The sequence below is a fragment of the Talpa europaea genome, assembly GCF_964194135.1.
Source record: "Talpa europaea genome assembly, chromosome: 11".
NCBI classification, from domain to species: domain Eukaryota; kingdom Metazoa; phylum Chordata; class Mammalia; order Eulipotyphla; family Talpidae; genus Talpa; species Talpa europaea.
In genome coordinates this window covers 64,353,056-64,377,884 of record NC_140078.1, presented here as the reverse complement: position 1 = coordinate 64,377,884, position 24,829 = coordinate 64,353,056, and the positions used below count along the sequence as shown (strand labels likewise).

General features: G+C 43.9%; 1 protein-coding gene across 4 annotated transcripts in view; it reads left to right on the top strand.

Annotated features, from left to right (window-relative positions):
* FLNB (filamin B) overlaps positions 1 to 24,829 on the top strand; it is a gene marked incomplete at its 5' end in the record, with an annotated part of 133,530 nt that overhangs the window by 64,590 nt on the left and 44,111 nt on the right. For all 4 annotated transcript variants that reach the window (XM_084246728.1, XM_084246727.1, XM_084246726.1 and 1 more), the window contains 15 exons: positions 2,786 to 2,904; positions 4,055 to 4,132; positions 5,703 to 5,865; positions 6,855 to 7,052; positions 9,816 to 9,953; positions 11,490 to 11,616; positions 12,545 to 12,681; positions 14,068 to 14,261; positions 15,261 to 15,374; positions 15,973 to 16,116; positions 16,374 to 16,497; positions 16,822 to 16,982; positions 17,938 to 18,028; positions 18,316 to 18,485; positions 23,862 to 23,979. In XM_084246728.1, coding sequence (XP_084102854.1) covers positions 2,786 to 2,904; positions 4,055 to 4,132; positions 5,703 to 5,865; positions 6,855 to 7,052; positions 9,816 to 9,953; positions 11,490 to 11,616; positions 12,545 to 12,681; positions 14,068 to 14,261; positions 15,261 to 15,374; positions 15,973 to 16,116; positions 16,374 to 16,497; positions 16,822 to 16,982; positions 17,938 to 18,028; positions 18,316 to 18,485; positions 23,862 to 23,979 — 2,076 coding nt within the window. The remainder of the gene's footprint in view (positions 1 to 2,785; positions 2,905 to 4,054; positions 4,133 to 5,702; positions 5,866 to 6,854; positions 7,053 to 9,815; positions 9,954 to 11,489; positions 11,617 to 12,544; positions 12,682 to 14,067; positions 14,262 to 15,260; positions 15,375 to 15,972; positions 16,117 to 16,373; positions 16,498 to 16,821; positions 16,983 to 17,937; positions 18,029 to 18,315; positions 18,486 to 23,861; positions 23,980 to 24,829) is intronic.

Sequence of the window (24,829 nt, the reverse complement as noted above, 5' to 3'; positions counted from 1 at the left end):
GTAGAGAGTTGTTGGGTTGATTTTTGCTTCATGTATCCCAGACGTGGAGCTGAAGAAAGTGACAACCTGGAAATGCCAGTGGATACACCGACACAAAGTCCCAATCAGAGCCTGCTCCCTGACCAAAAAGACCAGGAAAGGGCAGCCTAGCAAGGCAGAACACTTTAAGACAATAACTTCTCTACTCCAGCCAAATGCCACTGAAAAAAACTGTGACCCTCACCCCCCAGGTATACCATTAAAGACCAAATGGGGAATCTAAACTTTCACAACAGATAAGAAGCCTCTGCCACCACCATGATGTAGAAAGAAAATTACACAAATAGGCACAAGTGAGCCTTGACAAAAGTGCAGAAGCCATTCAATGGAAGAAAGAGAGCCTGTTCAACACATAGGCCAAAAAAAGAAAAAGGAAAAAAAAAACTCTCTCTCTTTATTATTTTTTTTAAAGAGTTACTTATTTATGCATACAAGAACTGGGGTAAAGGCCAGAGGTGGGGGTGGTGAAAGGTTTCACCAGAGACAGACGGAACAGGTAGATTGACTGAAATACACTGCTGAGGGGAGCAGCGGGTGAGTCAGGAGAGGTCTGCCGTGCCATGTGGGTCACCTCCCTCGCTGGGGATCGAACTCGTGTTGCAGTAGCTGTGGATTGCTTCGGTGCTGTGGCTTAACCCCTTGCACCACCAGGGAGGCCCCAGAACTCTCTCTCTTTATGTAAAAATTAGATAAAAATTGTTCACAGGCTTAAATGTATAACATCTAACTATAAAATTTTCAGATTGGAAACATAGAGAAGAATCTTTGGGATCTAGTACTAGGCAAAGGAGTTCTTCAAATTGACACCAAAAGCATGATCCATAAAAGGAAAGGATGAGAAGCTGATTTTGTTAAAGCTAAAAACTATGATCTGTACCTTGGCGTGGTATACAAGGTATACAAGGACTGGCCTGTGTGGGCTGTTGAGGACTTTCTCTCAGTGCAGATTGCACTTTTAGATCACCCAGCTCTCCTGCAACACAGGGTCCCTTGGCCTTCTACCCGACTGGCCACCCGGATACCATCTCAATCAGAACTCAAAATATTTCTGGGTAGTGGAAGGGTTTGGGGACGAGATTTTACTTTAAAAAAAAAAAAAAAAAAAACTTTCACTTAATAGGATGAAAAGTCAAGCTGGAGACTGGGAGAAAATATCTGGACACCACATATCCAGCAAAGCTCTATTACCTAGAATATATAAAGAACTCTCCAAATTCAATAGTTGAAAAAGCAAGCAAAACCCAAACAGTCCATTTAGAAAATGGGCAGAAGACATGAAGAAGATATACAAATGGCAAAGAAACACATGAAAAAAAAATTCCATGTCATTGACTGTTAGAGAAATGCAAATTGAAAAAAACACTACACATATTTGAGAATGGCTAAAATTAAAAGTGATGGTAACACCAACTGCTGGCAAGGATGCAGAGAAACTGGGTCTGAATCACTCATACATTGCTAGTGGACAGAGTCACTCCAGAAAACAGTTTGGCAGTTTCTTTTTCTTTTTTTTTTTTTAAGATTTATTTATTTGTGCATACAAGAACTGCAATACAGGCCAGAGGTGCGGGAGGGTGAGAGGATTCACCAGAGACAGAGTGGGGAACAGAACGGGCAGACTGACTGAAATAAACTGCTGAGGGGAGCAGTGGGCGAGTCAGGAGAGGGCTGCTGTGCCATGTGGGTAGCTCCCTGGCCGGCCAGGGGATGGAACTCATGTTGCAGTGGCTGCAGATAGCTTCATAGTGCTGTGCTTAACCCCTTGTGCCACCAGGGAGGCCCAGTTTGGCAGTTTCTTAAATAGAATCCAACCATGGTACCTGGCAATTGCACCTGGGCGTTTATCCTACCCAAACCTGTGCATGAATGTTTATAGCGGCTTTCTCTGTAATACACAACTGGAGGCAACCCAGATGTCCTTCCATGGGTGAATGGTTAAACAAACTAGTACATTCATATCATGAAATATTACTCAGTAACAAAAAGAACTATTGATATAGACAACAACCTGCATGGATCTAAAAAGAATTATATTTATTGGAAAAAACCAAGCCCAAAAGGTTATATAATGAGTGATTCTATTTATCTAACATTCTGCAGATGATAAAATTATAGAGATGAAGAGATTATTAGTTATCAGGGGTAAAGAGAAGTGGAATTGGAGGGAAATAAGGATGGCTACAGAGGGACACTCTGAGGTATCCTCGTGGGGATGGAAATGTTCTGTATCCTGTCATTGTACTCAAGTTTTACATGCTGTAACTATGTGGGGAACTGGATAAAAAGTTATTATTACACGTCTATAAATCTAGCTCTGAAATGTGCTCAATGATCTCAGAATAAATAAAAAGTTTAACCAAAAAAAACTGAATAAATTTGGTAGACATCTTAAATAATACCAAATGTCCTTTAATGAAAAACAAGCCATCTCCTGCACCTCAATCCTCTCCCTCCATGTCACCTCCCCTAAGGCAAGCCCCACTGCTAGAGTCCCCATAGTCCTTTACAATTGTATGGACCTCTGACTGAATTTCTCTGAATATACCATAATTGTGTGTTGCTTAAATAACAAAGACAAAATCCCACCTGTTGGATCAGCCTTGTCATGGCAGTCTGTGCCTGTGTCCCACATGGTGGCCGCAGAGCTGTGTCCCATTTCTAAGTTCCTCAAAAGAGACAACATGGTGGGCAGCGGCCTATCCAGGGATCTGGTCCAGCTTGTAATGCTTGTGTGAATCCGTGACAGGAATCGAGCCCACTGGAAACATGGTGAAGCAGCCAGCCAAGTTCACCGTGGACACCATCAGTGCTGGGCAAGGAGATGTGATGGTATTTGTGGAAGACCCTGAAGGCAACAAAGAGGAGGTATGTTGGAGAGAGCTGCCACCCCTGCCAGCATCACATGGAGTTTTGGGGGCTCGTAACAAAACCAGAGACTGTGGCTCCATTTTCCTCATTAACACTCACACCAAAACTTTTTTAAACAAAAGAATGCTGAGGATTACAGTAGTTAAAGTGAGTGCCCAAGGACTGTGCTTTGAAAAATAATAAAATTGATACCCAAGGCCATGATGTTTGATAAAAGAAAGTATAGTTTGAATTTAGCAAAGTCCTGTGAGTTGAAGTTTTTGCCAGAAGAATAAGTGATTCTTGCCCTATTCTTTTCCCACTCTAGCCATTTTTCAGTATGTCTCTCAGTGCTTTTGCACATGTTGTTCTTGCTGTTCACTTATATTTTATTCCTAGTGCTTATCACCATCTGAACTCTTAAGTTTGCTGGCATATTTTTCATTTCCCCTGGGGGGCAGGGATTGTACTTGGTTTGCTTCTTGTTTTATTTTTGGTACATGCCGCTGGACCTGGCATTTCTTAAACTTTCAGAAACTACTTAAGCCAATAAAGGTTTAAATTGCCTCATATTCTCTCTTGTCTACAGAGTTCTAGACCTGAGACAGTGGAGACCTGGTTATACCTTTGTGTTAGGTGATTTTATGTCTGTGACTTGAGGTTGCTTCTCTCCTGGGAGGAGTATGGGGCAGGAAATAGCCAGCACCTTCAGGGTTCCTGACCCACCTGGCTGCTTGCTGCGGAACCTTGGTTGACATAGTGTGGTCTTTACTTATGCCCAGCACTTTTTAGTTTATTTTTTTTTTAAGATCTTTATTTATTTATTTATTTATTTATTTATTTGTTTATTTATTTATTTATTTATTTATTTTATTTATACAAACACTGGGTACAGTCAGAATCACAGGAGGGTGAGAGAATTCACCAGAGCCAGAGCAGGGAGCAGAGCAGGCAGAAGGACCGAAGTGCACTGCTGAGGGGAGCAGCGGGCGGCAGGAGAGGTCTGTGTGCCATGTGGGACCCTCCCCTGGTGGACGTGGAGCAGCCGGGGATCGAACCGGCACTGCAGAGGCTGCGGGCAGCTTCGCAACCCAGCGCTCAACCGCTGCTCCACTGGGGAGGCCCATGCCCAGCACCTTTTATAACTGTTGCTCATCTTTTGTCCTAGGCACGTGTGACCCCTGACAGTGATAAGAACAAGACGTACTCTGTGGAATATCAGCCCAAGGTCACTGGGCTGCACAAAGTAAGATGAGGCTTCCTGGCCGTTGTTCGGATTGCTTTTCTGGACTTATGTGGAAAAAGGATATCTTAGGAAAAAGAGTGATTTTCTTTTCTTTTTTTTTTTTTTTTTTAATATTTATTTATTTATTTATTTATTTATACAAGTACTGGATACAGTCAGAAGCGCGGGAGGGTGAGAGAATTCACCAGAGCCAGAGCGGGGAGCAGAGCAGGTAGATGGACCGAAGTACACTGCTGAGGGGAGCAGCGGGCGGCAGGAGAGGTCTGCGCACCATGTGGGACCCTCCTTTGGTGGCCGGGGAGCAGCTGGGGATCGAACCAGCGCCGCAGAGGCCGCGGGCAGCTTCGCAAGCCAGCGCTCAACCGCTGCGCCACCGGGGAGGCCCAAGAGTGATTTTCTTAAGTTAACGTTTCATTTTCCTTTCTGATTATGAAAAGAATTCATGCTTATCAAAGAAAATGTGGGGTTTACTGCAAATCAGACTTGATATACTAGCTAATATAGCCAGATTGATTGAATTCTAGTCAATTGGTTAAATTAAGTTCTTTGCAATATCATAAATTTTTCTAGCTCCACTGAGGTAACGAATGGTTGTAACTACATGCTTATAATATAGATGCTAAACAATGCACTCTTTGTCTTTAATTCTTCTCCTAAGTCTTCACTGTTGAGGTGCTCTGGAGGGTCTGTCAGCATTGAAGCCCGAGTATGAGGCTAGTTAACATAGTGGAGGCCAGTGGCCCACTCATGAACATGGAGAAATACGTAGGCTCCAGCCTGGAGTCCCTCCTATTAGTGGTATTTACATTCTCTTTGAGTTGCCATCTAGTGACCTGGAGGTCCATGGGTAAGGGAGTCTTGCGGGAGAGTGGTGGGTTCCAGAAATGTCCCCTTCATAGGGGAAAAAAAAAGCCTTTAATAGCACATACGGGCCAATCCCTGTACCATGTCAAGATTTTAAGATAAGAATATTCTCACCATCTTGGGCTTTAGTGCATTCATCTGGCATAGCCTTAGTTTCTCTTATACCCATTAGAACATCATGAATTTGAGGGGAAATAATTCTTGAGGAGAGCATTCATGATGTAATTAATTTATTCCGTTCATGTGAAATCCAGTCTAATATGCCTTAAAATTTGAAAGAACTCTACTCAAGTTGTAGGTAGAAATCTGTGCAGTGTCTCAAATCCATGTAGCTGAGATTGATCTTGGTTCCTTGAAAATGCTTTAACCCTGGATTTGCGATCCTGAAACTGTGCATTATATTCTGGAGAACAGTGGCTCCCCTTCTACAGCTCCCTGAAAGGGTCCAATGTCTAGAGATTCAAGTATAGTATTTGTTCCTGTTTTGCTAAGAGGTTAAATACACCTGACTTTCAGGATATTCCAGACCCAGTAGAATGACTGATGGAGCAAGGTGGGAGTCCCATTCAGGCCATTCAACCAGGGGCTTCCAGACACACTTGTGTTGATAATCGAAAAGATGGAAAAGCTTACCAATGTATGTTGTTTGACATGGTAGTCTTGCTGGGCAAGAGATGATTACCTCTCACATGTTTGTCATTTGCAGGTCACAGTCCTCTTTGCGGGACAGCACATCTCCAAGAGCCCATTTGAAGTGAATGTTGACAAGGCCCAAGGTGATGCCAGTAAAGTCACTGCGAAGGGCCCAGGCTTGGAAGCTGCAGGGAACATTGCCAATAAGCCTACCTACTTTGACATCTACACAGCAGGTGCGGTGCCTCTCCTCCATGGGTCAGGCCTTCTTCCAAAGCTTGAGATAATCCTTAGGACCCCAAAAGCTTGGGATGCCTGAGCTTGTGTTTTTTTGTTTGTTTGTTTGTTTGTTTTTAAAGATTTATTTATTTATGCATACAAGAGCTGGAGGGTACAGGCCAGAGATGCAGGGGGTGAGAGGATTCACTAGAGAGAGTGGGGAACAGAACAGGCAGATTGACTGAAATACACTGCTGAGGGGAGCAGCGGGGAGACAGGAGAGGTCTGCCTCGCCATGTGGGTTGCCCCCTGGCCACCCGGGGATCAAACATGTGCTGCAGCAGCTGCGGATTGCTTCATAGTGTGGTGCCTAACCCCTTGCTCCACCAGGGAGGCTTGAGCTTGTGTTTTTTAAATCAAACAACCAGAAACAAAAAGAGCCTTTTCATATGTGTTGATTCTATTTTTAGATTTTTAAAAACTAGCTTTTCTTCTTTAAAATCTTTAATTCAGGCTTGGCTTTAATTATTAATAATCAGTCAATTTCTGTGTTCATTTCTGACAATTTAAAATGTTCCAAAGAAATTAAGTTTTAAGAGCCATCTACTTGGAAACTAGACTTTTAGTGGTGATTATAACATAATATGTACAGATGTTTGAATATATTGCTATACACCTGAAACCTATATAATGTTATAAACCAATGTTACTGTAATAAAATTTTTTAATAAAAAGAATCATCTACTAGACAGAAGTCTGTCTAGATCCTATAGGAGAGAATAAAAGGACCAAAAAAAGACACTATTCTTGAATTAATCAGCTTTGCAATGTAGAAAATTTAGAATTGCGGGGAATAGGAGAGTTCAACCATAATTCCTAATTCCCCTCCCCCTCCATGTGCCTCCCTGTCACCTGCAGTGTGAGCTTTGTATCTGCTTTTGTACTCACCAACTGTGAGCTTTCTGAGAAGGTAACTTGGGCTCCTGAGATGTTTGTTTTCTCATAGGCGCTGGTGTGGGTGATATTATTGTTGAGGTGGAAGATCCCCAGGGGAAGAACACCTTGGAATTGCTTGTGGAAGACAAAGGAAACCAGATGTATCGATGTGTATACAAACCAGTGCAACCTGGCCCCCATGTGGTCAAGGTCTCTTTTGCTGGGGACACCATTCCTAAGAGTCCCTTCCTTGTACAGGTTGGGGAAGGTGAGTGCTGATTGTCTGACTAGATCTGCTTCCAGCATTGGGACTGACTGTGCACAGCTGAATTCTGAGACCAGAGTAGTCAGGATTCAACACTGACCTCACTCTTGTCTCCTTTCTACCAGGGTTCCTTCTGTGGGCAGTGGCTTATCTTACTCTCAAGACATCAATACTGATCCCTTCCTGTGAGCAGTGCAGTGACCTAAGTGCTTTTCTTAATGAACTTATTTAATCCTTCCCAAACTCTCATTCAGAAGCATCACGATCCTCACTGAGAGGCCAGCGTCTATGGTTGAGGTTAGCAGCAGTTGCGTTGCTGGCACCCTGCAGCATCACTGCTCAGTCTTTTCTTAGCCAGACTGCATCTACTATCACACCAGCCTGTGATTATTATACCTAGGTTGCAGATGGAGATACTGAGACTTAGGTAATGTATGGTATCAGTAAGGCTAGGCCTCAGTAGGAGTGGACCCAGATCTCTGTTGACCCTATGACCATGCTCTACACTCCCTCTGCAGCCAGAAGCATGTGTTATTCTTTTTCCTTCTGACTTTGTTGCTCTTTTTTTCCCCCTCCAACTCTACCGCCTTTTCTAACCAATGCTTGCCTTTCCCTGTTCTGTCCTCTGCATCTGCGTCTGCAGACCTGGCTTCTTCTCCTGAATCCTGCCTCTGGGCCAGCCTGGACCACAAAGCTGTTGGCTTCCTAGTTGAAAACACTGGGCCAGAGGCCTCTCGCTTGGTAAGGGCTGGAAGGGTGGGGCTTCTTTGCCAGTTCTAGCTGCCTGCAAAGGTCAGCAGAGTCTGTGCTGTTTGTGAACTCAGGAAATTGCAGTGCAGGTGTTACAACTAGTGCAGTGAGGCCCCAGACCCACTCTCACTTTGCATTTAAGCAGCTCTAAGATTTCTCAGCACAGTGGAGAATCTAGTGGGATCTCCCAAATTATTAACCTCCATGCAGTGTTTATATGAACTGACTAGTTACTCTTTTTCATGCCAAGACTATTATTCCTGTTCAGACTCTCCTTAGGTATTTGTTTGTTTGTTTTTTAAAAAACATATTTAAACTCTGCACGGGAAGTCCTGCCATCCTGTTGTGACTTATTTCTGGTATGACCAAGTTTTCTTCTCTTGACCAGGAAAAAAAAAATAAAACCCGCATATTGATAAACTCTTTTTGACAGAAGAAAGCATTTTGAACAGTTTTACTTATTCTGACTTCCTTTCATTCACGGTCTACATTTTTCATTTCTGGCATATCCATCAGTTGTACTGTTGTACTGTTTTCTTATTATCTACTAACCCTCCCTCAACTAAAATGATTTATACAAAAGAGAAACTTTATATCATGTTCACAATGGAAAACCAATGTCTTTTGCCTTAAAAGTGCCACCATGAACCACATAAAGTGGTCTCTTAACTCCAAGGGTGTGTGTATGTCTCTTTTGGAGGTAGTTGTTTCTCAGCCAGCTGAGTACATTGCAGGGAGGAGGAGTCAAAGGAGGAATTACTTTCCTTCTTTGGAGCAAAGAATATCTTTTTTTATTTCTCTAGAGGATGAGCTGCCTCCACCCCTTAATGTATAGGGACCTGTCAAATAATATAATGTCAGACTTGGAAAAGAAAAACCATTTAATAAACAGCATGATATTTTACCCATTAATCTCATATTTCTCTGACTTATGAGGATTCCCATGCTGGCAAAGAATTCCTAAGGTACAAGGATATCTTTTATCAACCTGTTATCAGATCCCTTAAGGCAGTGTTTTGTTCTTATTTTAAAGATTTATTTATTTATGCATATAAGTGCTGGGGTGCAGGCCAGAGATGCGGAGGGTGAAAGGATTCACCAGAGGCAGAGTGGGGAGCAGAACAGGCAGATGTACTGAAATACACTGCTGAGGGGAGCAGCGGGCAATACAGGAGAGATCTGCTGCGCCAAGTGGGTCAGCTACCTGGCTGGGGATCGAACTCATGCCGTGGTGGCTGAGGATAGCTTCATAGTGCTGCGTCTTAACCCCTTGCGCCACCAGGGAGGCCCTAGAATAGTGGTTTTGTGAAACTCTTTTCTGAGGAATATTGAAAGGTGCCTTTGTCCTTAATTTCTAGACTTACAACTTTAGTTTTTAAAAGTAGATCCAGAAGTCAATTTGAGAGTGGTGTTAATTGCTAATAGCTGTACTTATATGCCCACATTCCAAGGACCTTGTAACAGCTCTAAAATGTTTGTCTGCCTTGGCCAATGTAGGGTTGAGCCAGTCTCCTTATGGGCTATCTATCCTCTGGTTCTTCATGCAGAAGACAAAGATTGAACTTTTAGAAATAGTTGACCCAAAGTTTGGAACCCAGTCAGGCATTTTTTCAAGTAGACATGAAAAAGTCCAGGCTTCCCAATTACTGGGCCCTTGAGTGTGGCATGAGGTTTGAACCATGTCCAGCACTAGATCTTTACTCCTTCATCCCTGAGAGGATAAACCCCAGGATTCAGCCTGTACCAGGAGCACAGCAAACAAACCCTGCACTCTCCTGCTTTTTTTGCCAAGTAACTTTCCCCCAGCCCTGTGGTGTGTGTGGGGATAAAGTTATGTTGTATCCTTATTTGCTAGCTTGTTGTGCTCCCTAAAGGAGACCCCTGGTCCCAGGCAACTGTTGCATACTCTTTGTGCAAAGCAAACATTTTCTTGGCGGGTGGCTCTTAAGTTACCTTGGCTTGCTCAACTCTGACTCAGAATAAAATGTTGAATTGATGTTGAAACTGTGTTTGCAGCCTGCAGTCCAAATGCCTGCCGGGCCAGTGGCCGAGGCCTGCAGCCCAAAGGCATTCGCATCCGGGAGACTGCTGACTTCAAAGTTGACACCAAAGCTGCTGGAAGCGGGGAGCTCAGTGTAACAGTGAAGGGTCCTAGTAAGTGTTCCTTTGTTCCCCCATGTCAAGTGTGATTTCTGCTAATTGTGTAGCCATGGCATATGGATTTCACCCCATGGCCAGTTTCATTTATTGCAGAGATTTGAGATTTGAGGTTTTCTGGGCTGCAGGGGGAAGGGAATAGTGATTGATTAGTAATGTCTGCCCTGGATGTAGGCAAGAACAGTGGTGGCTTGGCTTGATAGCCTCACATTATATTAAAGCTTCTGGGGGTAGAAGAAGCTGTGATGTAATGGAATTGAGGAAACTCTATCTTTGGGATAACAACCTAAAGTGACCCACTTTTTAATCTGAGGAAACCTAGACTCAGAGAGGAAGGGTCTTATTCAGACTCACATGTAAGCATCTGAGCTAGAATTCAAGCACAACCTCTCAAGCTAGTGATTTTTCCCCTACAGGTTATATTTTATGGACTATGAAATTATGTCAAGTACCTAATTACTATGATCATTGCTTATAGAAGGAGAATAAAATACCCTAAGATTAAGTTTTCTTTGTAGATAAATGCCATTCATGAAGAGGTAGGTTATGCCTAGCACCTTATTCTTTCTCCCTTTTTTGGAAAAGGGAATGGCAGACTTGGGGAAAGACTGTCCTGTTCTCTCTCCAGTTTTCTGCTGGAGCAGATAAGCAACTTGGCATTTCTAGTTGCAAGTGTGGCAACTCTTGGTGCCTTCACTACTATACCTTTTGGAATCTTGAGCTTCCTGCACCAGGATTGCTCTTACTCTGTGTTTTCCCAGCAGACTGGGACAGGAGTATTTTGAGCTCCAAGAAAGTTAATATTTGATCTCAGAGCACTGAACTTTGGGGCAGGCTATGCCCCAAGGGCAGCCAAGGTTCTAGATTGCCCAGACCTGGAACCAAGCTGCTCTGGGGCTGCCCTCCCTCCTAACTTGTTGCTACAGGAGCCAAGGAGGTGTTTTTTTTTTTTTTTTCCCTGACCTTGGATTCTTGCTTGACTAAGTGGCTTTCTAGGCCAAACCTCAGGGCTCAACATAAAACAAGTTCCTGCCTGATGGCTCTGTCTGGAGTTTGTGGTGTAGCATCTAAGACTTGTAGACAGTGTATAAGACTTTCTTACTTTCATTGTCCAGCTTTAGCTGAAAAATATATGTCAGAACCCTAACCTGAAACTCACACCAAATACTCACAGGGTACTTTCCTTCCCCAGTTTTTTAAGAAATTGGCTCTGGCCATTGGGAAATATTGAGATTGACTGTATTCCTCTTTGTACAAACCCAGGAAGTTCAGAGCCTCATAACCAATAGAGGTTTCTTAAAGCCACTTTTCTGCAAAGTTTCCCATTTCCCCACTCTTTGAAATAGATACAGGTCTATTTTCAGCTTTGGAGTTAAGTCTCCCAAATTTTGTGAGTCCCATTACTCTGAGGCAGCCCCACTTAATTTTCCTATAAGGCTTATGATTTGTGGCTCTTGCTCTCTTTCTGGTCTTTTTGATTCTCATTCTGAACCTAGAATTGCATTGCAAAGATGGTGTGCTTCCTTCCCACAGAGGGTCTGGAAGAACTGGTGAAGCAAAAAGGCTTTCTGGATGGAGTCTATGCATTTGAGTATTACCCCAGCACCCCAGGGAAATATAGCATTGCCATCACATGGGGGGGACACCACATTCCAAAGAGGTGAGTCTCTGACTGGAGTTGTATCTTCTCTGGAGGCGTGCTTGGCCCAGGGCAGTTGCTTCTCAGGCTGCAGGAAAGAGATCTGCTTTGTTGAAAACTTTTTTTTTAAGAGCAGCACACAGACATTTGGCCTACTCTCAAAAGCAGCAGAAAGTCACTGTGGTTTCGGCTGCCTTGCTTTAAATCAAATGCTGGTGGTTTTAGAGCTGGTGGGAGGCAGGGAAACCAGAAGGAACAGTAATAGAGAGCAAATGGGCTGGATGTCTGTACATCCTTATATAAACCTCTTTCAATGTGTACCTCTGTTTAGGAATGCCATGGGGTGCGAGGTGGGGTGGTTAAAATCTGCTATGGTTTACATTAAAATCCTCTACGTGGCTGCGGTCAGAAACTGAGGGACATAGTCCACAGCTCTGCCTTGTAGGCGTTGCAATTGTCCTCCCTACATCATGTGTTTTCCAGCTTTCCTGGAGACAACTTTAAACTCAAATTCAGATTACTTTGAGAAGTATCTGGACATTACAGAATTCTGAGAATTTTAAAGCCCATTCGTTCATGTGTGAGATAAAACCTGCTTACCTCATTTCCTTGTTCTAGCATAAACAAAGAAAATGTTGCACTTTCTTAACTTCCAGGGCTTACAGTCCAGTGAGCCCTGTACACAAAAGGTAGATGCCCAAAAGGTAAGCATGAGGTGGTGGCTTAAGTGGCAACCCAGTGGCCACTTGAGTGCTCTGAGATAGCCACATTACACTATATTGTTGACATAACAATGGCTGTGGGGGGACCTGAATGGAGGAAGGGTTTGGCTAGAGATTGGGGCTCCAGGTTAAAGGTTCAAGGTAAATGGAAAGAATATGTGTTAACAATTCATGGTGGATTTAGCCCCTGTTTGCTTTTTCTTAAATGCTACTTGTGTTCCTTCTAGCCCCTTTGAAGTTCAAGTTGGCCCAGAAGCAGGCATGCAGAAAGTCCGTGCATGGGGCCCTGGCCTTCATGGTGGGATTGTTGGGCGGTCGGCAGACTTCGTGGTGGAATCCATTGGCTCTGAAGTGGGGTCTCTGGGTAAGTTTAAGCAGTTACCCAGAACTTCTAAAAGGGCCAAGATTACAGGGTTCCTGTGCCAGGAGTCAGGCTGTATATTGGGGTTTCCTCCAAGTATCACTACCCTTATCCTCCTGGCCTCTTGACCACCCAAGTCTGCCTCGGTACCACTGTTATTGCAGTTCCCGTTTGCCTCCTGCCCTTCAAGTGGCCCTCCCTCTAATACCAGATTTCATTCATTCACCCACTGGACCTTGAAGGCAGAGGCCTTCTATGCCTAAACCCATGCTTGGAACATAGTAGGCATTTAGCAAATATTGTTGACCCTTAGTTTGGATGAATTTTTCTGAACTTAGAAATTTGGAACATGAATATTATTTGGGGCACAACTGAGTATATTTTAAATATGCATTAGATGTATATATGATAATTTTCGATCAGTGGTCAGGAGTGGTCTCTCTATAAAGGACTAGAGAGCAAATATTTTAGTATTGTGGGTCATTCTCTCTGTGACAACCTCTGGAATCTGCTGTTGTAGCTTGAAAGCAGCCATGGACAATATGTAGGGCAATAGTGTAGCTGTTTTTCCAGTAAAACCTTATTTATAAAAACAGGCAGTGGTCAAATTTGACCCACCACAGTTGGATGACCTCTATGTTAGGTAATAAAAATAAAAATGAAGTCATTTTAAATTTTTCCTTTTAGAGAGTATAGTAAACATTATATATATATATATATATATATATATATACACACACACACACAAATATTATGTATATGAATTATATTTTATAAAATATATTTTTATGGATTACAGATCACATTAAAACTTTGCTTATATCCTCCCATACTTTATTCTATATATACACATTGATCTGCCACAAAAACTATCTGGAGGAAGCTTTTATATCTTTCTACCCCAAATAATATATCAGATATGTCTTGATTTTCCTTGGCTTCCGTGGAATTCCATTGCATGACTATCTACTATGCAATGTTAGGCTCTCCAGTTATTTCCAGGGTTTTTCCCTAAAAACAATGCTGAACACATATCCTTTTATCTAACTGTTTACACATGTTCTTGGTTATTTCCTTCAGATAAAAGTGGAATCCAAAGTAGATTTGCTGGGGCAAAGAGTAGGCATTGGTTTAACACTTTTGGTCCCTGTTGCTATACTGCCAACAGAAAGGATTGCTGATTGAGCCTTCCTTGTTAAATGGTGTTTAAAAAAAAAAAAAGTATCAAGTTGATTCAGTAGACTGGATTTTGTGGGGAAGGGGACATAAATAAAGTTCAATCTCTCACCAATACTTGACTTTTAGGAAGACAGAGGGCACAAGTTGATAGTAACATAGAATAATCCTTTTCACCATGTAACCAGAGAGGCCTTCTCACCCCATCCCCAGGGTTTGCCATTGAAGGCCCCTCCCAGGCGAAGATTGAGTATGATGACCAGAATGATGGATCATGTGATGTCAAGTACTGGCCCAAGGAGCCAGGCGAGTATGCTGTGCACATCATGTGTGACGATGAAGACATCAAGGACAGTCCTTACATGGCCTTCATCCACCCGGCCTCTGGAGACTGCAACCCAGACCTGGTAAATCAACTTGCCATGTTTCTGTCCTTTCCTCCCTGGCTCCTAATACTCTCCCTGGTGCCAGGAGAGTAACCTTAAGCAGCATTTTGGGAGATGGAGAAAAGAGCCATTTAGAGTTTAGAGAAATGGGCCTGAGTTGGGATCCTGGTATTTAGCCCTTTTCCAGTGTTGGGCAAGTGACTTGCTTCTCTGACTCATAATAACTTCCTCTATAAAGTGGGAATGATCGTAGCATCAGCTTTATAGAATTTCTGGAATGATTCAGGGAAGTAACATGCATAAAGACAGCCTAGCACAGAGCCTGGCCCACATAGGAGGCTCCATAAGCTGCTATTTTTGTAATCCAGAGCATCATATTTCAGTCTTGCCACTTTCTGTAGTTATAATTTCAAGGTGCTCTATAGATAAAAGGTTGTGTTTTTTTCCTACCTAGTTTCCCTTCTCTTAAGTTGGAAGTGTTTCCAAGAGCTTCCTTCAAACCCTTAGCAGCTGATAAGTATCAAGTCTGAGTGAGGCTGGTCACCAGGAGGACCCCTTCGCCAACCCCCAGTGTGTGCTACTGTCATTAGTCTGTCAGTCTGAGCTGGTGGCTACCCCTCTATAGGCAACTGCTGGTCCTTTGCTCTCTGGGGCTGCAAACTTTTGGAGTGTTTGTGGTCAAGGTTGTGACACCCCCTCAAAGGGGGAACATTGAATTTGGGCGTAGCTAGAGATCCCTACTCCAGTTACTAGATCTCTGTATCAGCTCAGAGTAAGGCAACCCAGTCCAGTTTGAGTCCTGGTTTTGAAGAGTTTTCTTTCTCCCTTGTGATAGGTTAATGATACTGATTTTTATTTTTAAACTGCTGCCTACTATAGCATTTTCTTTCCCATAACTATCCTATAAGTCCAAGCATGAGTTGTTTTCTTCATTCTCCATTTCCTGGTCACCAGTCTTTATATAGGGGTTCAGTTGGGACACTACATAGAAAGAAACTCATAATTGACCCTTTACCCCAGGTCCAAGCATACGGACCGGGTTTGGAGAAATCTGGTTGCATTGTCAACAACCTGGCTGAGTTCACTGTTGATCCTAAGGATGCTGGAAAGGCTCCCTTGAAAATATATGCCCAGGTAAGTTTCCAGGGACTACCTGTGCAGATTATTGTCAGGTGACAAGATCCATCCATGTGATGGTAAGTTGCTCAGCCCATCTGATCCTCAGTTTCTTTACTCACATGTGGGAAATAATATTATTTATCTCCTGGGGTTATGTGAAGTTTAATGAGATTCTAACCTGGAAAGCAGGATGTGATCCTCATCTTTATGATTTGTATTCTGTGCAAATAAAGCTTGATTATTTCAGATTTCCTTGTAAACGTTCTTTAGTAAGGCTGAAGCTATGTAGACCATGACAAGAGTTTGTAAACATTAAATATGTTTATTAAATTGAATTGAATTTGGCCAAAGGATTTAAATGCTAGGATTGAAATTCAGAAGCATTGAGTGGCCATAGCTGTCAGTTTGGTTCATTTGCTCTTACTAATTAAAAATAAAGATGTGCATGTAGAATCTCATCACCTGTGATTATTGGATTCTGAGAAAATGACATCATATTTGCTCCATGAAGTTGAGTGAGTAGTGATGTGGTTGTCTCGGGAGGCTGTGGTGGCCCTATTTAATGGAGACGGTGTGAGGGTCAACTCTGTTCTTAACTCCTGCTCTTTTACAGGATGGAGAAGGCCAGCCCATTGACATCCAGATGAAGAGCCGGATGGATGGCACTTATGCCTGCTCATACACCCCACTTAAAGCCATCAAGCACACCATTGCTGTGGTCTGGGGAGGTGTAAACATCCCACACAGCCCTTACAGGGTAGGTTGTAGGTGGAATCCTGACCATCACATGACAAAGCCCTGTCCTGCGGCAGCTCTGGCCCACATAACTGATGGCCACGGCAGTAAGTTGTGAGAAAGAACTCATCCTTGGTGGACCTTGAAAGGCGGAGTGGTCTGATGAGAGAGTGGTCTTCACTGCCCCAGTGGTCTGTTCGTAGCAATGCTAACTACTAATACGTTACTGGGTGCAAGCAGAGGAGAACTTGATGACAACTTTCTCTCTGTCCTCTCTAGGTCAACATCGGGCAGGGCAGCCATCCCCAGAAGGTCAAAGTGTTTGGGCCAGGTGTGGAGAGAAGTGGACTGAAGGCAAATGAGCCTACTCACTTCACCGTGGACTGTACAGAGGCTGGGGAAGGTGAGCAGGGTCTTAACCCATCACAGTAGTTGTTGCTCTTTCAGGAAGAAAGTGCTTCTTCTTTCAAGGGCAGTGAATTTTGAACCAGGAAATGGCTCACCTGAATAGGTAATTATTCAACTAATGAGCCTCTGTGTCAGTTCTCTGGTGATACCTTTGCTAATCTTCTATCCCCTCTGCTAATCCTCTATTCACCATCCCTTTGTCAGGCCTCTCACTGGAAGCTTCCCAGTTGCTTTTTTGGGGTGTTCTCCTGAGCTGGAAGTGATTGCTTGAGACATGCTGTTTCTTGTAAACTGGTGCTAATAAGGTGGTTTGTTGCAGGTGATGTCAGCGTTGGCATTAAATGTGATGCCCGGGTGCTAAGTGAGGATGAGGAAGATGTGGATTTTGACATTATTCACAATGCCAACGACACATTTACAGTCAAATATGTGCCTCCTGCCTCTGGGCGATACACCATCAAAGTTCTGTTTGCATCTCAGGTGTGTGTTTGGGTCTCGGATCTTTCCTGCTGCCTGTGCACTTACTTCCTTTTTATTTTTTAGCTACAGGAAGGTCACTAAAAAGGTCCACTATAGAGGATTCTGCTCCTCGGTTTTGTTCTCTGTTTTCTTAAAACCTAAAAGTGGAGTGGGGAGGCAGGGAGAAACACGCACAACTAAATTTTAACCACTTTAAAAATGAAGTGTAGTCTATTCAGTGATTAAAGGACAGGGCTCTGGAAAGAGACTGGTTGGCTATCCAATTTCATCATTTTTGATTTAAACAGTTAACTTTAGATGTGTTCTACTTTGGTCTTTGGAGCAATGACTTTGGCTTTAGCCCTTAAACTTATAGGGAGGGTAGTTTTGAAGTTTCTGATATTTATACTTGTGCTAGTGAAGACAGGGATGCTATAATCCCAATGATCCAAATTAACTTTCTTAAAAATAGAAACCTCAGGAGAAGGTTCTGTGCTGAAGGTGTTGTCCTTGATTTGACTTCATCGAGTTAATCTCTTCTGCTTTTATGCTAACAATCTGCAACATGCTTTCTGAAGAGTTGGAACTGTTTCTGATCAGTTCCGTGCAGTCCCCAAACCTTCGCTCGCCACTCTCCCTAGAGGACAGTTCCCTCCTCCCATATATTATTTAATTCTTGGTTTAATGCTCCATTCATTTGTTTGTTTGTTTTATATCCTAAATATTCAACATTAGATGTTGAAAACTCAGAGTTTCTGATCCAAGCCTGTGATTTCGGGGTTTGGGCCTTAATAGGTGACCTGTTATGGCTCTTGTCTAACTTTTGACTGTGAGGTCTTGAGCTGAGATAACAGGTTTGCTCACCACTTGATAAAATCAAAATTGTGCTGAGCTTTTCCCCCCTTGCGTTGGGCAGAAGCCTAAATTCTGGCAGCATTTCAGGGGCTTTCCTAATGAGACAGTGTCTCTGCTACAGGAAATCCCCGCCAGTCCTTTCAGAGTCAAAGTCGACCCTTCCCATGATGCCAGCAAAGTGAAGGCAGAAGGCCCCGGACTCAGCAAAGCAGGTAAGACGGCATGTGTACAAGGTCATCCTGGAGCCATCTGCAGGCCAGTGGCAATGGCATGTTTGGGGCAGACTCCTGAGGGATATGAACACCAGAGGCCGGTGTTCTATCAGGACTCCATTTCAGTGGGACAGTGCTCCTGTCTGAGCTGCTGGCCATGGCTGGGAGCCAGCCCCTGTCACTGACTGCCTTGGTAGAGCTGGTGCTGTTTAACCTGTCAGACTGGTTGTAAAAATGAAACCACTCCAGCCAGACCCGCCTCCTCATTTCACTGTCTGCCCTTCCAGGTGTGGAAAACGGGAAACCAACCCACTTCACTGTCTACACCAAAGGGGCTGGAAAGGCTCCACTCAATGTGCAGTTCAGCGGTCCCCTTCCTGGTGACATGGTGAAGGATTTGGATATCATCGATAACTATGACTACTCCCACACTGTTAAATATACACCCACCCAGCAGGTAGGGTCCTCTTGTCCTCTGGTCTGCTGCCCCCGTCCAGTCACCTTCCCACTTTGGACACCAAGGGTATAGTCTGTGCTCTGTTGAATCGCACTTGGGGATTTTAGCAGAGAAATGTCGAGCTCTTGAAATTCAGGTCCTAATGTCTACCTGTCTCTCTCCCACACACACGCTCTCCCCGCCTTGCCAGCTTCCTTTTAATCTTTGATTAGTTACTCATAAGGAGCTGCTACATTCTGTATTTCCTTGCTGGCCCTTTTGCTTTCTTTTTCCGTGGATTTGTGAAGTCTCTCCCAGAGTCTTTTCTCAAAGAAGCCTTTAGACCCTCCCGTTTAGGACAGAAATTGTCCCTTTTTACAAAATACATGAAGACAGACCAGATCTTGCCACCTGGGCTGCTTTGCTCTGATTATTTTAGGCAATGTGTGCCCAACAAAATGACCTCTCTGTATGAGTTCGTGTTTATTTGTTCAAAATTTTGTTTTGCTTCCTGTCCACACCTCTGGGGTCTGGAAGCTAATACCCTGGCAGAAAAGCCTGGATTTTACTACTTAAATGGTGTTCTAAATAATGGTGCCAAGCCTCTGAGATTCCTTCTTTCTTGAGGAAAAGAGTTCCCCTGTATGAGAAATGCCTTGGTAGGAGAAGAAGGCCATGCTTACCACAGAAACACTGCTCTAGAAGTGTCATTCCTGCTGCATCTGGTTAGGGAGGGCTGGCGAGTGTGAGGTGGAAGGACAGGGGCACAGTGAGGATGAGGGAGTGTGCTGTGTCCCCCTTACATCCTTGAAGAAGAAGGAACCTTTACTCTGAAAGCCAGTTCCTCTGGGGCAGGCTCTTGTACGCCACATTATAAATGTGACCTCTTAATCTCCAGGTGTGCTGCTTCCTGTGTTTTGCTTTTTAACCCTAATGAGGGGCTCATTATTAGTAATAGTAAAACTACTTCTGTAGATACAATACCCTGTTCTCATCAGAACACTTAGTGGTAAGTTGGTAATTATTTTCCTGTTGAATCTGCGGAGGGATGGGGGAGGGGCCTTAACACCGAGAACATTGGCTTGACGTCATCTTTGTTGCCAGTCTCTTCTTTCTTTCCAAAACGGTGCCAGAAAGCATGGTCACGCTCACTGGTCAAGATCCAAGGTCATAGACTCTTTTTTTGTTTTTTAAGATTTATTTATTTATTCATACAAGAACTGGGGTGTAGACCAGAGGTGCGGGGAGTGAAAGGACTCACCAGAGAGAGTGGGGGGCAGAACAGGCAGATCAACTGAAATATACTGCTGAGGGGAGCAGCGGACAAGACAGGAGAGGTCTGCTGCACCATGTGGATTAGCTCCCTGGCAGGCTGGGAATTGCACTCATGCTGCAGAGGCTGACAATAGCTTGATAGTGCTGTATCTTTAACCCCTGTGCCACCAGGGAGGTCCAAAGTCATAGACTCTTGTAAAAACAATTTGAGAACCTTTTCCTCTATCTATAGTCCTTGTTGCATTTTGGCTGAGCAGCTAAAAAGTTGGAAACATCAGGAGAGGTTCAGGTTTCATACAGGCGCCCCCAGAAAAGAGTTCAGAACACTTTTCCCTGAATCCCTTAGTTGCCAGTGGAGGTCGGGAGCCCAGGTCCTGTCTTGAAAGGAAGCTAGTGTGGAGTGAGTCACCCTTATATCAGAGTCACCCTTAGGTCTGTTCATACGATTCTCTGTGGGCAGGTCTGAGGGCTGTCTGCAAACTCAGTAGACACTTAGGGCTGTTGGCCACGTGCTACTCTTCATACGTCTAAGGAGCCTGGCAGAATCTTGGTGTCAGCCACTGCCTCGAGTGTGAATGACCCCCATCATACCTCTTCTGTCCTTTTTATTTTTTGTTTAGAGTAAGGTTTTCTACTTTATTATTTGGGCAACTTGCAATTATGCATGTTTCTTTATGGCAAAGAAAACATTAAATCTCTTAATCTTGGATTGTGAGTTCCCCAAGGAGAGACTGTTACGTTCTATATAAATCATACTAGTGTAGTCATTGCCCACTTAATGTCATCCATAGGTTCTTAGAAACTGTGACTTTAAGCAAAAGAAAGTACACAAAATCAATTTTACCATAGGCTAATTGATTTAAACAAGTTGTATGTTCCTAAGGCAATATTTCTAGTCACAAAAACATCACCAAACTTTAATAAAGATCCAAGCCACTTCTAATATTCAATAGTCATTTGTAGTCATTTGTTTTCCAACCCACAGATTCCAGTTCAGGGAACCTAGGTGGTTGCTGGAAACTAACTCAGCAGCTCAGGGCACAAGGTGGGAACCAATCCTGGCAGGACACCCTTCCAACACGCTCATACCCCCACACTCACTCAGGTTGGAGCAATTTTATCTGCACCAGTGAACCTCACATGCACACCTGTGGGGTGTGGGAGGTAACTGTTGTACCCAGAGAAAACCCTCACAGACCTGGGGAGAACATGCAGACTCTTCATGTGACCTTCATGTCACCTTCAGAGTAACCCTGGCCAGGAACCATTCTTTTCCCTTATCCACATTATAAGAAAATGACAGTGAACAAAATGACCTTCTTTGAGGATCTGTTGTCTATAGCTTTCCATTCCTAGCCCTAAGCATATGTACTTTGTATGGATTTGTGACTGAATGAGTAAATAAATGAAGTGGAACCTCAATCACAAGCAGAGACAACATCAGAACATTGTAATCTAGTAGAACAGTGGGGCCGACCCAGCCTCATTTTCCTTTGAACTCTTTTCTGAAGAGTAGCTAGCAGCTCAAGATTGGGTTAAATAAATATGTCTTTTGAGCTGTGCTCTTGGATGTGGTTACAAGGTCTGGGTCAGCCCAGAAAGCTGTGCGCCGACTCAGGCAGGGAGAAGACTTTGAGGACTGACGCCCACAGGCACACCTCGTGGTGGTTTTAGGAAATAACACACTGGAACTTTCCAGAAATGCAGCTGTTTGGTGTGTGTGGAGAGACAGGGTGGGTCCCAACTCAGAGTGAGTGCTTCCTTCTCAGAATGCAGCCTGCAGTGTGAGCTCCAGCCCACCTTAGAGCTCTTTGCTCCCCAACACCTGTAGGTTGCTGGGCATCAACTTCAGAGGCTCGCCTGCCTGTGGTGGGCCAGTGGCAGGTGTTGCTGGTTGACCTCTTAGTTCTTGTCAGAAGATGGAGGTCAAAGCTCTTTGTGACAGAAGTATGGACTTACTGGGCTGGTCAGACCAATGTTTGATTTTGTAGTAGGAAATTATGCAATGCCATTTTCACCCCAAGGATTTTGCCATCTGCACTTTTGGTTGTCTATCGCCTCAAGTGACTTCAATTTTTTTACTCAAGCTTCCCCCCAAAAAGAGCAGTTTGGAGTCTGATGGCAGCAACTCCAAGACAGGCTAAGCAAGAGTCACAGAGGAATGAGACACTCCACATGCTACTGTGTTGCCTTTCAGAACCCCCATGCACTCACTGAGCCTCAGAGGATAGCAGTCTTGCTCTTGAAATGTTACTGCTGCTGGTGGCAGTGCTGTCACAGAGTATCTAGAAGGCAGGGAGTGTGGGTGGCTCTCTGTCCTGGCCTCACCCAAACTTTCAGGTCAGGGTATTATGTCGTGTGTTTTTTAGAATAAGATTAAGGTCTCAGGAGTACAAGGGGAGAGAATAAAACTGTCCCCCAGTCGGTGAAGTACTTCTGAAATGTGCCAGTGGTCACTGCTTGGACATCCCTCACTCCACAGTCCCCTGGGGTCAAGTACAGTCCATTCCTTGGCTGGGGCCTCAGAGGAAACAAAATGCTGTAGGCCAGTCCTGGTGTAAATCTCTAAGATTTCTTCCTCCTCTTGTTGGTTATTTTAGGCAGAGTTAATTTTCTGTCTGAGTTTTTGTTTTGTTTTTTATGACTGGTAATGAGAACATACTTTCTTTTATAGGATGGGTGGGCTTAGCACAAAGAGGACTGTTCCTTCTTCCCTTTGGCGTACCAGAGAAAGTCAGAAACATATAGGGGTGGTGAAGAGGGTTTTCTTGACCCCCTGCTTCACCCTGAGGCCTAGATCTCAAGGAGCTAGAATATGGGGGCAAATTGAAGTTCAGGAAAAGTCAACGTATAGCAAACACTGCAGAGTCTGAAGCAACAAATCAGTCCTTGCCTTAAACATTACAAGGAGGAGACCTTTGCTGTCCCAGCTCTCAGCTCTGTTGAATCTGACCTGAACACATTTTACTATGAAATTTTATACCCTGGAGGCAAAGGGGCCAGTTGGTTTTGTGTACAGTGCTAATAAATCCTGGAAAATCAGTCCTCCCTCCTTCATTGATGCAACCAATTTGTTTCTTGGCCTTCCCCCCCCTTCTTTATTACTAAAGGAATGTGAGAAAATATACATAGGCCAAAAGCTACACCCTTTTTACTCATGATCAGCAACAGCTTTCCACAGGGTCTGAATTCCAGAGAGCCCGCCAGATTCTCGAGGGGGTTCTTCTTCCCCTCCCCTTGCTTCATTTCCTCCCACCTCTTATATTCTGTGGATGTTTGGGGTGAGGGCACTCTTCATCTACTGAGACAGCTGGGGGGTTTCATGGAGACTTGATTTGGAGGGAGGGTACTCAGCCAGCCATGGAGGGAGGAAGCCCGCATGTGTGGGCTGGGACTGGCCGGAGGAGAGCAGTTGTGGCACACATGGCCTTGCCACACCTCCTGGCCACCAGGGTTGCTAGTGAGGAGACTGCCAGGCCCACAGGCACAGTGGCCTGTGCTCTTTGCAGTCTTTCTTTTGTTGACATGGATGTAGGAGTTTAGATACTGTGTGGTGGTCTTAGGGACGGCTCCAGGTGAATTGCAAATCCCATTTGCAGCCTGGCTACCTAAAATTGATTCCCAGGACATAAAAAAAAAAAAAAATGGTTTTGTTCATTGACAGCTCCCTGGGATTTTAGCTATGGCCGGAGTTGGGTGTGTGCTGGCTGGGGAGGCAGTTTGCAGAGGAGCTCGGACTCAGGCGTGGGTGTCATGGGTGTGAGACCAGGCGTGTGATTTGGGACAAGTGACTTTGCCTCTCTGGGCCATACTTTCCCTTCCTGGAAGAATGGGGACTACAGTAGGAGCTCCCCCTTAGGACTTTTTCTCCCCCCAAGGAAATACTTAAAAACACAGAATATAATATGTTCACTAAACTGTTCCTATTGTTATTAGCTGCTCTTATTTTACCTGATTTCTGTTATTCCTACCATGAGGCTGGAATCCTAGAGAAATCTGAGGTGTCTTCTAAATCTACTAACTGTCCTGAGGCTTTTAAAAGAGAAAAAAGTCAGATGATGGGTTAAACACACCTCGTTAGTATGTCAATGTCAGAAGGTGTAATTGGTTTTCTCATTCCAGGGCAGCATGCAGGTTCTGGTGACTTACGGTGGCGATCCAGTCCCTAAAAGTCCTTTCACTGTGGCTGTAGCTGCGCCCCTGGATCTGAGCAAGATAAAAATCAATGGGCTGGAAAACAGTAAGTGTGTGAATGGAGGGGAGTTGAGTCATTAAGACCACCAACTGGGTCTGCCAGTCAGAATCTCTTTAAAAGATAGTTTGCAAAGAAGCACTTTCTGCCTGTGGAAGTTTTACAGTTCAGACAGACTTGGGTTTGAATAGGACATGCTCTGGGGTAGCTCTGTGACCCTACCTGCCACTTCACCTCACCTACCCTCACTTTTCTCACTTGTACTCTGGGGGTGGGGTGGCCAAGAGCACTTACATATGTGAGAATACTGTGAAAATTAAAAGAGCTAATAATTCAGGACTGGCACTTAGCCCTCAGTAACTGCTGGCATTGCAGTGGGATGTTTTCATTACAGAGAGAATTTGGAGCATGCCATTCTCTGATAGGTTTCACCTCTGTGCCAACTACTGGGGCCACTGAATCCACAATGGGGTCAGCAGTCAAGCATAAAAACCAACTCCCTGCCAGTCAGAAACCACAACTACAGTCAACCCCCACCCTCATCCCAATGTTTCTTTAGCTAACTTGTCAGTTGTCTTATTATTACAATCTCATTTCATTTATTTTCAATTTCTCCATTTTTTGTTAGGGAAAATTTTAAATATATACAAATAGAAAGAATTGTATAATATGAGCATTGATATACTTATCATTCAACTTCAGAAGTTCAACACGAGATCATAATTTTTTTTAGATATTTTAATTAATTGTCATCTAATAAAAAACACAACAAAATAAAAATAAACAGATGACTATAAATCAGGCATTCTGCAGGGGAGGGGAAGGGGTCAAAACAAGGGCAGGAAGAGCACAAGGGACTATGGTGATGGTGCACCACACCACCACAGGTGAATTGGTG